We start from the raw sequence: 13,947 nt of genomic DNA, 5'->3' as shown, positions 1-13,947 counted from the left end.
CTGTCCCCCCCCACCAGTATCCAAAGCGGTATACTTATTGTTTAGGGGAATGACCACAGGGGATCCCTGCACTGCCTGCTTCCTCCCCGTCCCACCTCTAACTGTTACCCTGCTACCTCTGTTCTCTGGCGTAACTATGTCCCTGTAGCTTCTATCTATCACCTTCTCAGCCTCTCGAATAATCCTCAGTTCATCCAACTCCAGTTCCAGTTCCCTAACTCGTTCTGTGCGGAGCGAGTTAGGGAACTCGCTCCTCATGTGTTAAGGGACCATTAGGAGAGTGATTTATCTTTACTCCTCACCCTTTTCCAAACAGTCTGCCTTCCTGAAAGCACTGCTGCTTGTTTTCTCATCAGCTGTTCAACCACAAAGGACATTGCTTTCTGATAGATGGTCACTGATGAACCATCATTCTCTGTCTGTCCTTCCTCATTCTCTCCCCACCTCCACCCCCAAGGACACTTGTAATTCATCCATGGCATCCTTCTTTGAAGCAGCGGGAGCTGCCTCTGGACACCCAACAAGGCTAGCCTATAGATACAGGGCCCAAATCTACACTCAATATTCAAATGCGGACTGACCAGGACCTTATGCATCCTCAGCAATCCATCCCTTCTCATGTATTCTTTTAAATGAATGCTAACAGTGCATTTGCCTTCAAAAGTGCCAACTGAACCTGCTTATTGACCTTAAGAGAATTTAGAGCTAGGAGTCTTAAGTTCCATTGTGCTTCAGATTTCCAAAGCCTTTCCCCATTTTGAAAGTATTCTATCCCTCTATTCTTCCTACCAATGTGCATAACCTCACACCTTGCCCCATTGTATTCCATCTGCCACTTCTTTGCCCACTTTTCAACCTGTCCCAAGTCCATCTGCAGCATCCCCATTTCCTGTCATCCACCTACCTTTCTGTCATCTGCAATCTTAGCAACAATCCCTCAATTTTTCGTCCAGACTGTTAATGTATAACGTGAATAGTTGTGGTCCCAACATCAATCCCTCTGGAACTTACTAGTTGCTGGCTGCCTTCCTGAAAAAAACCCCGTTATCCCTGCTCTATGCTTTCTGCCAGTCAGCCAATCCTGTATCGATGCCAGTATCTTGCTCCTAACACCATGGGCTCTTACGTAGCAGTCTCCTCTGCGGCACAGACAGTGGTGGTTGCTTTTCGGGTTGTGACCAGCAATGTGCCGTAAAAATTAATGCTGAATCCACTGCTTTTTGTCATTCACATAAATGATTTGAATATGAATGTTCAAGGTATGGTTAGCAAGTTTACACATGACACCTAAATTGGTGCTGTAGTAAACAGTGAAGAAGGTTACCTCAGAGTGCAACAGGACTTCGATCAGATGGGCAAATGGGCAAAGGATTGGTAGATGGAGTCAAATTTAGATATATATGAGGTGCTGCATTTTGGTAGGAAAAATCAGGGCAGGACTTATACACTTAATAGTAAGGACCTGGAGCGTGTTATTGAATAAAGACACCATGGGGTGCAGCTTCGTACATCCTTGAAAGCAGAATTGCAGATAGACAGGATAGTGGAGGGCATTTGCTACGCTTGCCTTAATTGGTCAGTGTACTGAGTATAGGAGTTGGGAGGTCATATTGCGGCTTACAGGACATTGGTTAGGCCATGTTTGGAATATGACGTTCAGTTCTGGATCCCCTGCTGTAGGAAAGATGTTGTGAAACTTGAAAGGCTTTAGAGACGATGTACAAAGATCCATAGTTGCAAGGTTTGGGCTTTTGGGAGAGGGTGAATAGGCTCGGGCTCTTTTCCCTGCAGCATTGTAGGCTGACGGGCGATGTTGTGGAGGTTTATAAAATCATGAAGGCCATGGATAGGGTGAATAGACAGATCTTTTCCCCAGGATAGGGGATTCCAAAGTTAGAAGTCACAGGTTTAAGCTGAAAGGGAAAAAAACTTAAAAGGGACCTGAGGGGCAACATTTTCACGCAGATATGGAATGTGCATGTATGCAATGCGCTGCCAGAGGTGGTATCAGAGGCCAATACAATTAAAACATTTTAAAAGGCATCTGGATGTGTATATGAATAGGAAAGGTTTAGAGGGATATGGGCCCAATGCAGGCAAATGGAACTAGATTAACTTAGGATATCTGGTCGACAAGGATGACTTGGACTGAAAGGTCGACTAAACTGTTCATATCTATTCCTCTGTGTGTACCCGAGTGTGTCTAAGAGGTGAATGACAGTAGTAAATGTAGATGAGTTGTTTGCTGTTTTAGTACATTGCTGTTCTTTATCGTGTGGCTCCTGCTGTGGGTTGGAGGAAGTTACAGGCTGAATTACACCAATTGATCATGAAAATTAAGATTCTGTGAAGCAGTTTTTCTCCATTTCTTGCACATGACTGCTTAGTTAATGTGAAAATAATTTGCTTTGATTTTCTTGCAGAGCTGTGATTTCATGCTTTCTTCAGCAGAAGTTGTATGTGTTCCTGCAACAATGTTTCAGTCACTGGCCTCTGGATGCCTCCTTTAGAGCGGTATGTTGCAACTGAGCACTGCATGTTTTTATTATGTACCTCAGAACTGCCTATAAAAGTTGGAATTATGTTGAGCTCCTCAAAGCACAGTAACTGACACTAGATTGAGCAGTAGGGATGTTTGCCGTGCTCTACTGTTGCTGTGTTCCAATGCTAGAAACTGAATTTCAACACACCATATGAAATGGGAGCAGCATTAGGCCATTCAGCCCATCAAGTCTGCTCTGCCATTTATTGAGGTCATGGCTGATCTGATAATCCTCAGCTCCATTTCCTTGTCTTTTCTTCATCACCCTTGATTCCCTTACTGATTAAAAACCTATCTCAGGCTTGATCATACTTAATGACCCAGACTGAAATGATTTAACGACAAGTGGTTGACTGAATTTTGAAGTATGATTAGCCAAGATCGAACTTGAATTCTCATCCTTGTCTTCTCACCTCCAAGTTTTCTCCAGCCCTAAAATTTCCCAAGACCTCTTAGCCCTCTCTTTCCCATCTATCGGCACCATTTGTAGTTCTGCCCTCAAATGATGAACCTCCTTTCCTCTATCCTTTTGCTTCTCCACCTTCAAGACCCTCCTTAAATCCCAACTTTGACCAAGGCTATCAGCTGTTTTACAATATCGGACAAAGTCCAGATCATCATGAAAACATTTTTTGAACTACTTGTGCTCTGGCAGACCGCAATATAACCTTTGTCTGTGTTGAGTGAATTGCTGCCAATGGACAGGCAGTCCCTGGGTTGCAAATGGATTCTTTTCTTCAGTCCATTCACAAATCGATTTGGACACAAGTTGGAAAACAAAGCAAAGCGATATAGCTGTTAGTAATTACAGGCAATGTTCCTTTGATGGATCTTTAAAATTTCACCCTGCACAGGAATACATTTGTAAATCAGGGACCACTTGCTGTGTAGAATGACAGTGTTACTGTGCCAGTGTAATGCTGTTAATTCTGCTGCCATCACCAGTACAGCAACAAGTTATGATTTCATTGTGATGAACCTGCTTGATAGCTTCAATTTTCAGACACAATCCAACTTAAAGTTCAAAACTTATAATCATACAGCCAGGTGATTTTACACTCAAAAGATTCTTTGGAAACAGGGTTCAGTTTTTAATGTTTGCCTGTCCTCTTTTTAATAGTTCAGTTTTTCTCTGCAGGTTTTGGAAACGTGGTTGAGCTATCTGCAGCCATGGAGGTATGCTGGCGATAAACCATTTAGCCTGATTGATTCTATGGATCGCAGCATACCAGACAAATGGTAAATCACATGGAAGACTTTGATATAGCAGTGCGATTACAGTTAAAATGCAAGCAAAGATACTCTTCTAACTTGGCTCGAGTCATCTTTACCTTATACCCAAGTTTGAACTCACAGTGGAGTTAAACTATTTCTTTATATTATTCATATTTTTGAGCATGGGAGAGATCTGGGCCATGTTCCCCTCTTTCCCCTTCTCTAGGTTAAAGGCAGTGCACCACCCATTATGTCAAACAATAGCTATCTTTTATAAGGTACAGTACCTAATACTGCAGATATTACAAACAAATGTGTTTACACCAATTAATCTTTGATCTGCCAGGAGTTAGGAAGCAGATGTATTTTAGTTTTGTATGGTGGAAGTGAATTGGAAATGGTTTTGTCAAGATGTTCACTGCATGCCCCACCCCCAAAACAAAAACTAGATTTGGGAACAGCTGGTTAAAATTGGTCAAACCAATTGCTCATTTGGGGGTAAATGCTGATCTGACAGTTTGGGCCAATTCATAGATTGATAAAGTGCAAAAAAGGCCCTTTAGCCCATCGAGTCTTCATTGACATAACTACCACTAAAAGTGCACTAATCCCCATTTCCTGCACTTGTCCATATCCTTTTGTGTTATGACGAAATATCATGCTTTCCTGTTGCTACTTCTATGTATTTACACAAAACCATTGAACAGCACAGTACAGGCCCTTCTGCCCTTGATGTTGTGCTGACCGTTTATGCTACTCTAAAATCAAACTAACCTACATACCCTTCACTTTACGATCATCCATGAGTCTATCCAAGAGTTGCTTTAGTGTCCCTAATGTATCTGACTCGACTACCACTGGTGGCAGTACATTCCACACACCTAACACAGTGAATGGGAAGTGGCATGATCCAGCTAAATTAAAGTCTTAGAGATGTACAGCACGGAAACATGTACAACCCGTCCATGCCGACCAGATATCCCAACTCAATCTAGTCCCACCTGCCAGCACCCAGCCCATATCCCTCTAAACCCTTCCCATCATATACTCATCCATATGCCTTTTAAATGTTGCAATTGTACCAGCCTCTACCACTTCCTCTGGCAGCTCATTCCATGCATGTACCACTCTCTGCGTGAAAAGGTTGCCCCTTAGGTCCCTTTTATATCTTTCCTCTCTCACCCTAAACCTTATACCCTCTATTTCTTCCACCACCACAGGGAAAATACTTTGTCTATTTATCCTATCCATGTCTCTCTTGATTTTATAAACTTCTACAAGGTCACCCCTCAGCCTCCAACACTCCAGGGAAAACAGCCCTAGTCTATTCAATCTCTCCCTCTAGCTCAAATCCTCCAACCCTGGCAACATCCTTGTAAATCTTTTCTGAACACTTTCAGGTTTCACAAAATATTTCCAATAGGAAGGAGACCAGAATTGCACGCAATATTCCAGCAGTGGCCTAACCAATGTCCTGTACATATGCAACATGACTCTCAACTCCTGTGCTCAATACTCTGACCAATAAAGGAAAGCATACCAAACACTGCCTTCACTATCCTATCTATCTGCGACTCTACTTTCAAGGAGCTATGAACCTGCACTCCAAGGTGTCTCTGTTCAGCAACACTCCCTAGGACCTTACCACTATAGGTCCTGCTAAGATTTGCTTTCCCAAAATGCAGCACCTCACATTTATCTAAATTAAACTCCATCTGCTACTTCTCAGCCCATTAACCCATCTGATCAAGATCCCGTTATAATCTGAGGTAACATTCTTCACTGTCCACAACACCTCCAATTTTGGTGTCATCTGCAAACTTACTAACTATATCTCTTATGCCCACATCCAAAGCATTTATATAAATGATGAAAAGTAGAGGACCCAGCACTGATCCTTGTGGCACTGCATTGGTCACAGACCTCCAGTCTGAAAAACAACCCCCCACCACCACCCTTTGAGCCAGTTCTGTATCTAAATGGTGAGTTCTCCCTGTATTCATTAAGATCTAACCTTGCTCACCAGTCTCCCATGGGGAACTTTGTCGAACGCCTTATTGAAGTCCATATAGATCACTTCTACCGCTCTGCCCTCACCAATCCTCTTTGTTACTTCAAAAAATTCAATCAAGTTTTTGAGACATGATTTCCCATGCACAAAGCCATGTTGACTATTCCAAATACATGTACATCCTGTCCCTCAAGATTCCCTCCAGCAGCTTGCCCACCACCAATGTCAGGCTCACCAGTCTATAGTTCCTGGCTTGTCCTTACCACCTGCCTTAAACAGTGGCACCACGTTAGCCAACCTCCAGTCTTCCAGCACCTCATCTGTGACTATTGATGATACAAATATGTCAGTAACAGGCCCAGCAATCACTTCCCTAGCTTCCCACAGAGTTCTAGGATACATCTGATCAGGTCCTGGGGTTTTGTCCACTTTTATGCGTTTCAAGACATCTATTTCCCTACATTCTATATCTCCATGTCATTTTCCACAGTAAATACTGATGCAAAATACTAGTTTAGTATCTCCCCCATCTCCTGTGGCTCCACACAAAGGCCGCCTTGCTTATCTTTGATAGGCCCTAATCTCTCCCTTGTTACCCTTTTGCCCTTAATGTTTTTGTAAAAACCCTTTGGATTCTCCTTAACCCTATTTGCCAAAGCTATCTCGTATCCCCTTTTTGCCCTCCTGATTTCTCTCTCAAGTATACTCCTGCTGCCTTTATACTCTTCTAAGGATTCACTCGATCTATCCTGTCTATACCTGACATATGCTTCCTTCTGTTTCTTAACCAAAGCCTCAATTTCTTTAGTCACCCAGCATTCCCTATACCTACCAGCCTTTCCTTTCACCCTAACAGGAATATGCTTTCTCTTGACTTATCTCACTTTTGAGGGCTTCCCATTTTCCAGCCGTCCTTTACCTGCAAACATCTGTCCCCAATCAGCTTTTGAAAGTTTTTACCTAATACTGTCAAAATTGGCCTTTCTCCAATTTAGGACTTCAACATTTAGATCTGGTCTATCCTTTTCCATCACTATTTTAAAACGAATAGAATTATGGTCGCTGGCCCCAAAGTGTTCCCCCACTGACACCTCAGTCACCCGCCCTGCCTTATTTCCCAAGAGTAGGTCAAGTTTTGCACCTTCTCTTTTAGGTACATCCAAATACTGAATCAGAAATTTCCTTGTAAACACTTAACAAATTCCTCTCCATCTAAACCCTTCACAGTGTGGCAGTCCCAGTCTATGTTTGGAAAGTTAAAATCCCGAACCATAACCACCCTATTATTCTTCCAGATAACTGAGATCTCCTTACAAATCTGTTTCTCGATTTCCCTCTGACTGTTAGGGGGTCTATAATACAATCCCATTAAGGTGACCATCCCTCCCTTATTTCTCAGTTCTACCCAAATAACTTCTCTATGTATTTCTGGCAATATCCTCCCTCAGTACAGCTGTAATGCTATACGTTATCAAAAACGTATCCTCTCTTGCCTCCCCTCTGACCTTCCTGTAGCATTTGTATCCTGTAATATAAAGCTGCCAGTTCTGTCCATCCCGGAGCCATATTTCAGTAATTGCTATGATATCCCAGTCCCATGTTCCTAACCATGCCCTAAGTTCATCTGCCTTCCCTGTTGGGCCTCTTGCACTGAAATAAAGGTAATTTAATTTATCAGTCCTATCTTGTTCTCTGCTTTGTCCCTGCCTGTCCTGACTTTGACTCACCTTTGTTTTTAACTGTACTAATCTTAGATTGATCTCTTTCCTCACTATCTCCCTGGGATCCCCTCCCCCCGCCCCCACCTTCCTAATTTAAATCCTCCCAAGCGACTCTAGCGAATCTCCCTGCCAATATATTAGTCCCCTTCCAATTTAAGTGCAACCCGTCCTTGTGCAGGTCACTTCTACCCCAGACGAGATTCTAATGATCCAGAAATGTGAATCAATTTCCCATACACCAGCTCCTCAGCCATGCATTCATCTGCTCTATCCTCCTATTCCTGCCCTCACTAGTTTGTAGCACCAGGAGTAATCCAGATATTACTACTCAAGGACCTCCTTTTTAAATTCCTGCCTAACTCTCTGTGATCTCCCTTCAGAATCTCAACCTTTTCCCTTCCTATGTTATTGGTTCCAATGTGGACAATGACCTCTTGCTGTCCCCTCTCCCCCATGAGAACATCCTGAACCCTCTTTGAGACATCCTTGATCCTGGCACCAGGGAAGCAACACACCATTCTAATTTTTCATGCTAGCTACAGAAATGTCTGTCTGTACCTTGGACTAGAGAGTCCCATAACACAATCGATCTCTTGGAACCCTACGTACCCCTCACTCCATTAGAGCCAGTCTCAATACCAGAAACTTGACTGTTCGTGCTACATTCTCCTGAGAATCCATCACCCCCTACGTTTTCCAAAACAGCATACTTGTTTGAAATGGGGATAGCCACAGAAGACTCCTGCACTACCTGCCTACCTCTCTTACCTTTCCTTGAGTTAACCCATCTATGTGACTGTATCTGAGACTTGCCCCCCTTTCTATAACTGCCATCCATCACATCCCCTTGCTCTTGTAAAGTCCTCATTGCCTCTAACTGTCTCTCCAGCCGATCCATTCGATCTGATAGGATTCACAACCAACGGCATTTATTGCAGATATAATCCTCAGTAACCCATAAACTCTCCCTAAACTCTCACATCCGACAAGAAGAGCATATTACTCTACTAAAGGCCATTTTTGCTTCTTCCAATCTACAGACCCAGTAAATATTCCTCTACAAAACACTGCTCCAGGTTAAATTAATTATATTTTAAGTTTAATCAAGAGACATGTCTCGATAAAACAAATAATCAAGAAAGAACCCACTCTACTCATTACTGCAGACTTGCTGTAAGGCCACGCTTAAAATATCCATTATTCTGTCTCTGTGCTGTGACTTCTCCAACAGGTTCCTGTTGTGAATTTGTGAATCAGTTGTGAATTTCGCTGTTTGTTAATTTTCCCAGACGCACTCCGATGTCCAGCGATAGATGAATTCAACAGCAAAGGCAGTAACTGTGCAGGTTCACTGCTGTTTTAGTTAGCAATGTGGGTTTTTCCCTCTCTCTCCTACACCGACCTCACCATATGCTTCCTTTGTCTGTTCCTCTCCCTTTTTAAAGTGCTGTTATTTTGACTTTTCTCCAAAGTTCCAAAAGAATGCAACAGTTAGAACTGTCTTTAATTGATTGAACTGGAAAGGGGCTGGGAATTTATTCTGTTATTTTATTTGAAAGATGTTTCTAAGATCAACTTTATTTTTGTATAAATATGTTTGAGCGAGTACTATGCTACTTTCATTGGCTGAGGCTCACTAAGCTTGGTGTGATTTATTCTGAAGCAATCAATCTGCTAGTATATTGTTTCATTGCAAAGACCACTTTTCATTCCTTAAACTTTCCAAGTCATCTTTTATTTCTCTCTCTCCCAAGCAGATAAAAACAACAGTTGTGCATTACTCAACTTTTCTTTAAGATGGTAGATACTGGAGGGGCTTCAAATTCTTTAAAGACTTTGAAAGATGAAGGATTGTTCCCAGTGGTTGGCAATCTGAAACAAAGGTGTAGGTATGAAGATTGTCTCTGCAAGAGCAAAGGGGGAAGTTGAAATTAATGCTTTGTTGCTCCATGCAAATATTGGGAAGTGATTCCAACATCACGTAAAAATAATATGTAGACGAATTGATTAAAAAAAAATTAGGCAATGGGATTAGAGTGGATTGCTCAGTTTGAAGAGCTAACAGAGACATGGGCACAATGGGCTGAGTAGTTATTCTGAGGACACCATATTTTGTTGGTGTTTGAGCATTCCTTGTGGAACCATGGTGCGTGGAGGATTCTTCCAGTTTTCAATTGTCACAATCTAATTGGTGATTGATTATTTCTGTCTTGCTTCTAACCATTCATTCTGTCTCGCAGGGCACCCTTTGTGCAGGACAACCTGCTGATGTTCACAAAACTCTTCCAAGGTTTTTTGAATCGAGCATTGCGCACTGACCTTGTCAGTCCCAAGAATGCACTGATGGTGTATCGAGTGGCCAAAGTGTACAGTCAGCCCAACCTTGCTGAAATGATCAAGGAAGGTAAGGAGTAATTATGACACTATTGTTTATCATAGGAACATAGCAGATTGGAGTGGGCCATTCAGCCAATCAAGTCTGCTCTGTCTTGGATACAATCATAGCTGATCATCCATCTCAGTCCCTATTCCTGTTTCTCCCCATACCCTTTGATCTCTTTTGCCCTAAGAATTAATTCTAAGCTTTCTTAGTCTGACAAGGTTCCCCATGGGACACTGGTTAGCAAGGATTTGGATGCAAAACTGGCTCGAAGGTAGAAGACAGAGGGTGGTGGTGGAGGGTTGTTTTTCAGACTGGAGGCCTGTGACCAGTGGAGTGCCACAAGGGTCAGTGCTGGGTCCTCTACTTTTCGTCATTTATATAAATGATTTGCAGATGACACCAAAGTTGAAGGTGTAGTGGACCTCAGATTACAACAGGATATTGATCAGATGGGCCAGTGGGCTGAGAAGTGGAAGATGGAGTTTAATTTGGATAAATGCGAGGTGCTGCATTTTGGGAAAGCAAATCTAAGCAGGACTTGTACACTTAATGGTAAGGTCCTAGGGTATGTTGCTGAACAGAGAGACTTTGGAGTGCAGGTTCATAGCTTCTTGAAAGTAGAGTCACAGGTAGATAGGATAGTGAAGAAGGCGTTTGGTATGCTTTCCTTTATTAGTCAGAGTATTGAGTACAGGAGTTGGGTGGTCATGTTGTAGCTGTACAGGTGAGGTCACTTTTAAAATATTGCATGCAATTCTGGTCTCCTTCCAATCGGAAAGATGTTGTGAAACTTGAAAGGGGTCAGAAAAGATTTAAAGGATGTTGCCAGGGTTGGAGGATCTGAGCTATAGGGAGAGGCTGATCAGGCTGGGGCTGTGATTCGTGGAACATCGGAGTGCTGAGGGGTGACCTTATAGAGGTTTACAAAATTGGGGGCATGGATAGGGTAAATAGACAAAGTCTTTTCCCTGGCGTGGGGGGCCAGGGTGAGAGGGCAAAAATATGAAAGAAACCTAAGGGGCAACTTTTTCACGCAGAGGGTGGTGTGTGTATGGAATGAGCTGCCAAAGGAAGTGGTGGAGACTGGTACAATTGCAACATTTAAGAGGCATCTGGATGGGTATATGAATAGGAAGGGTTTGGAGGGATATGGGTTGGTTGCTGGCAAGTGGGACTAGATTAGGTTAGGATTTTTGGTCGGCATGGACGAGTTGGACCAAAGAGTCTGTTTCCGTGCTATACATCTCTATGACTCAAAGATTCAATGCTTTAGCCTCAACTGCTTTCTGTGGCAGAGAATTCCCCAGGCTCACTACTGTCTGGGTAAATAAATTTCTCCACAGCTCAGTCCTAAATGGCATTAGCTGCCAACCAATCTAATGGAACTGCACCAGGGTGTAAAGGACCTTGAAAATGACCACCAATTTATTCACTATTTCTTAGGTCCACATTTTTAAGTACTCTGGGATGCAGGTTATTTGGCCCTGGGGACATATTAGTTTTAATCCCATTAATTTCCCATACACCATTTCCTTCCTAATAATTATTCCCTTTAGCTCCTTCTTCCCCTCCTCCTCCCTTTCCGTTCTCCAACATTTTAGGGAGATTATCCATGTCCTCATTTGTGAAGATCGAACCAAAATATGTATTTAACTGGTATTCCGTCTCTTTGTTCCCCATTATAACTTTCCCAGTCTCTGACTGTAAAATTGATTATCTTCACTAACTTTTTATCTTCACATCCACACTAATTGTAAAAGATTCTCTGGGTGTCTTCCCCACAAGCGTACCTTCATCCTTTATTTTACCCCTCTTAATCAGTCTCTTTGTTCTCCTTGGCTGATATTTAAACTACATCCAATCCTCAGCTCTGCTGCTTTTTTTTTGGACAATTTGTTTGTCTCTTCCTTGGATCTGATATTATTCTTATTACCTTTGTTGGCCACGCTTTGGTCACCTTATCTGTTTTATGTTTGAGTCAGATGTGCTCTTTAGGTGTTTACCATTGCCTATTCACCATCATTCCTTCAGTAACATTTATCATAACCAGCTCACATCTCATACAAATCATAGTTTTCTTTCTTCAGATTCAGAACCCTAGTATCAGAATTAACCACATCACTCCCCACCTTAATGAAAAATTCAATCATAGCCAGTATTCCCCGAGGGACCTTGCAGAGCTAGATTGCCAATTATTCCTTTCTCATTACACAATACCCTGTTCAGGACGGCCTGCTCTCTTGCTGGTTCCTTGATATTTTAATCCAGAAAAACATCCCATACTCCCTTCCCTTTGCTGTCATTATTGATTTCATTTGCCCAATTTGTATGCAGTTTAAAGTCATCTGTAATTACAGCTGTGTCTTTATTGCTTGCCTGTCTACTTTCCAGTTTAATGCCTTCAAAGTAGTCTCTCTCAATCTTTCCATCTGAAAGGACCCACAGACCCAAATTGTATGGTTTGCATTTGCTGCCCCCCCCCCCCCCCCCAAAAACGGTGCAGGGTTCCCTCTGGCAATGCTGCCTTGTTTGGTGCTGCGCCTCTACATTTCTGCACTGGTGCCTCAGTCTGGGTTCTGAGTAATCTTCCCCAGTCTGTGAGCTTCTGTGTCGGGTGATATTGAGTATGGCTGAGGAATTTCCACCAGTTCCTGGAAGGTAACCGTTTTACTTTTGGCAGTGATGTAAACTCCACAATGTGTCCTGTTTATAAATAGCTGAGCGCTTGTTCATGGAGCCTGATCCAATGCATCGCCCGAGGCAGCATCGTGTATATACGTCTCCTGGCTTCAGCAGCACCTACATGTCCTCGTGGCATTCCCCAATGACGGATACAGCCTTCAGAGTCAAGAGTCATGTGTACAATTTGGAGGGGCAGGACTGTGTGTACAAGCAGATGTTTGGGTCCGAAGTCAGGAATCTGGTGAGTACAAAGTGCTGAATGTTCATCCCTGTTCCATGTTCCCTTGTCTCTTTGGTGGAATGCAAGAACTAGGGATGTGGTAGATCTGAGGTCATGGGAAACCAGAAAACAGTCGTGAAATAGTCCTCCTCACTCCTTGAAGAAATATGATAAATGACCCCATGGGCATTGATGATTGTTGGGGGAATAGGTCCTGTGGTAACTCCATAATGTTGTTGTTGAGCTAAGCAGCAAATTACAGTTCTAAAGTGCAGTCAAGCCTGGTGATCCAGGGACTAAATGACCTAACATGCTTAAACTGAGCTCCCCATTTCCTCCTGACTCTGTAGATAAGACAGACTTCCAAAGAGTCAAGGGGAGCTCAGTTTAAGCATTCACTCATTGCAACACTAGGCTCGACTGCACTTTAAAACTGAAGCTTGCTGCTTAGTTTAAGAACAACCTACAAATGGATCCTTTCATGTAAATGTCCCAGGATGTTTCAATAGAGGGTCATTGAGCAAACCTTGACACTGAGCCACATGAGGTCAAATGAACAAAAGTTTGGTCAAACAAATAGCTTTTCAATAATGTATTTAAAAAGCAGGGAGAGGCTGAAAGGTTTAGGGACAAATTCTGGAGTTTAGGCAGCCAAAGGTAAAGTGCCCAGTGGTCGACTTGTTAAAGTTGATGTATAAGTGACCAAAATTAAAGGAGTGCAGATATTGAACATATGCGGGGATTACAGAGTTAGGGACGAGAGTGGCTGTGCAAATACTTAAAAGCAAGGATAGGACTTTTCAAATCAAGCTGGTGTCTGTCAAGGTTAGTGATGAATGGACATGGTGAAAAGGCTTTAGGCACCATCATTTGAGTTAGAACATTGAAGAGGTGAGGGTAGAGCATGTGGATGAGGGTAGAGCAGTGAATGTAGTGTACATGGATTTTAATAAGGCATTTGATAAGGTTCCCCATGGTAGGCTTATGTGGAAAGTCAGGAGACATGGGATAGTGGGAAATTTGGCCAGTTGGATAGAGAACTGGCTAACCGGTCGAAGTCAGAGAGTGGTGGTAGATGGTAAATATTCAGCCTGGAGCCCAGTTACGAGTGGAGTTCCGCAGGGATCAGTTCTGGGTCCTCTGCTGTTTGTAATGTTTATTAATGACTTGGAA

The 13,947-nt window shown here is 42.8% G+C and overlaps 1 protein-coding gene across 5 annotated transcripts in view; it reads left to right on the top strand.

Moving 5' to 3' along the window:
- The window catches only part of smpd4 (sphingomyelin phosphodiesterase 4), a 72,113-nt gene that overhangs the window by 41,358 nt on the left and 16,808 nt on the right, over positions 1-13,947 (top strand). For all 5 annotated transcript variants that reach the window (XM_043716212.1, XM_043716211.1, XM_043716210.1 and 2 more), the window contains 4 exons: positions 2,424-2,514; positions 3,681-3,781; positions 9,730-9,893; positions 12,590-12,795. In XM_043716212.1, the coding sequence (XP_043572147.1) occupies positions 2,424-2,514; positions 3,681-3,781; positions 9,730-9,893; positions 12,590-12,795 (562 nt within the window). The remainder of the gene's footprint in view (positions 1-2,423; positions 2,515-3,680; positions 3,782-9,729; positions 9,894-12,589; positions 12,796-13,947) is intronic.

This window comes from Chiloscyllium plagiosum, chromosome 25 (genome assembly GCF_004010195.1).
Source record: "Chiloscyllium plagiosum isolate BGI_BamShark_2017 chromosome 25, ASM401019v2, whole genome shotgun sequence".
NCBI classification, from domain to species: Eukaryota; Metazoa; Chordata; class Chondrichthyes; order Orectolobiformes; family Hemiscylliidae; genus Chiloscyllium; species Chiloscyllium plagiosum.
This window is presented reverse-complemented; position numbering and strand designations above follow the sequence as displayed.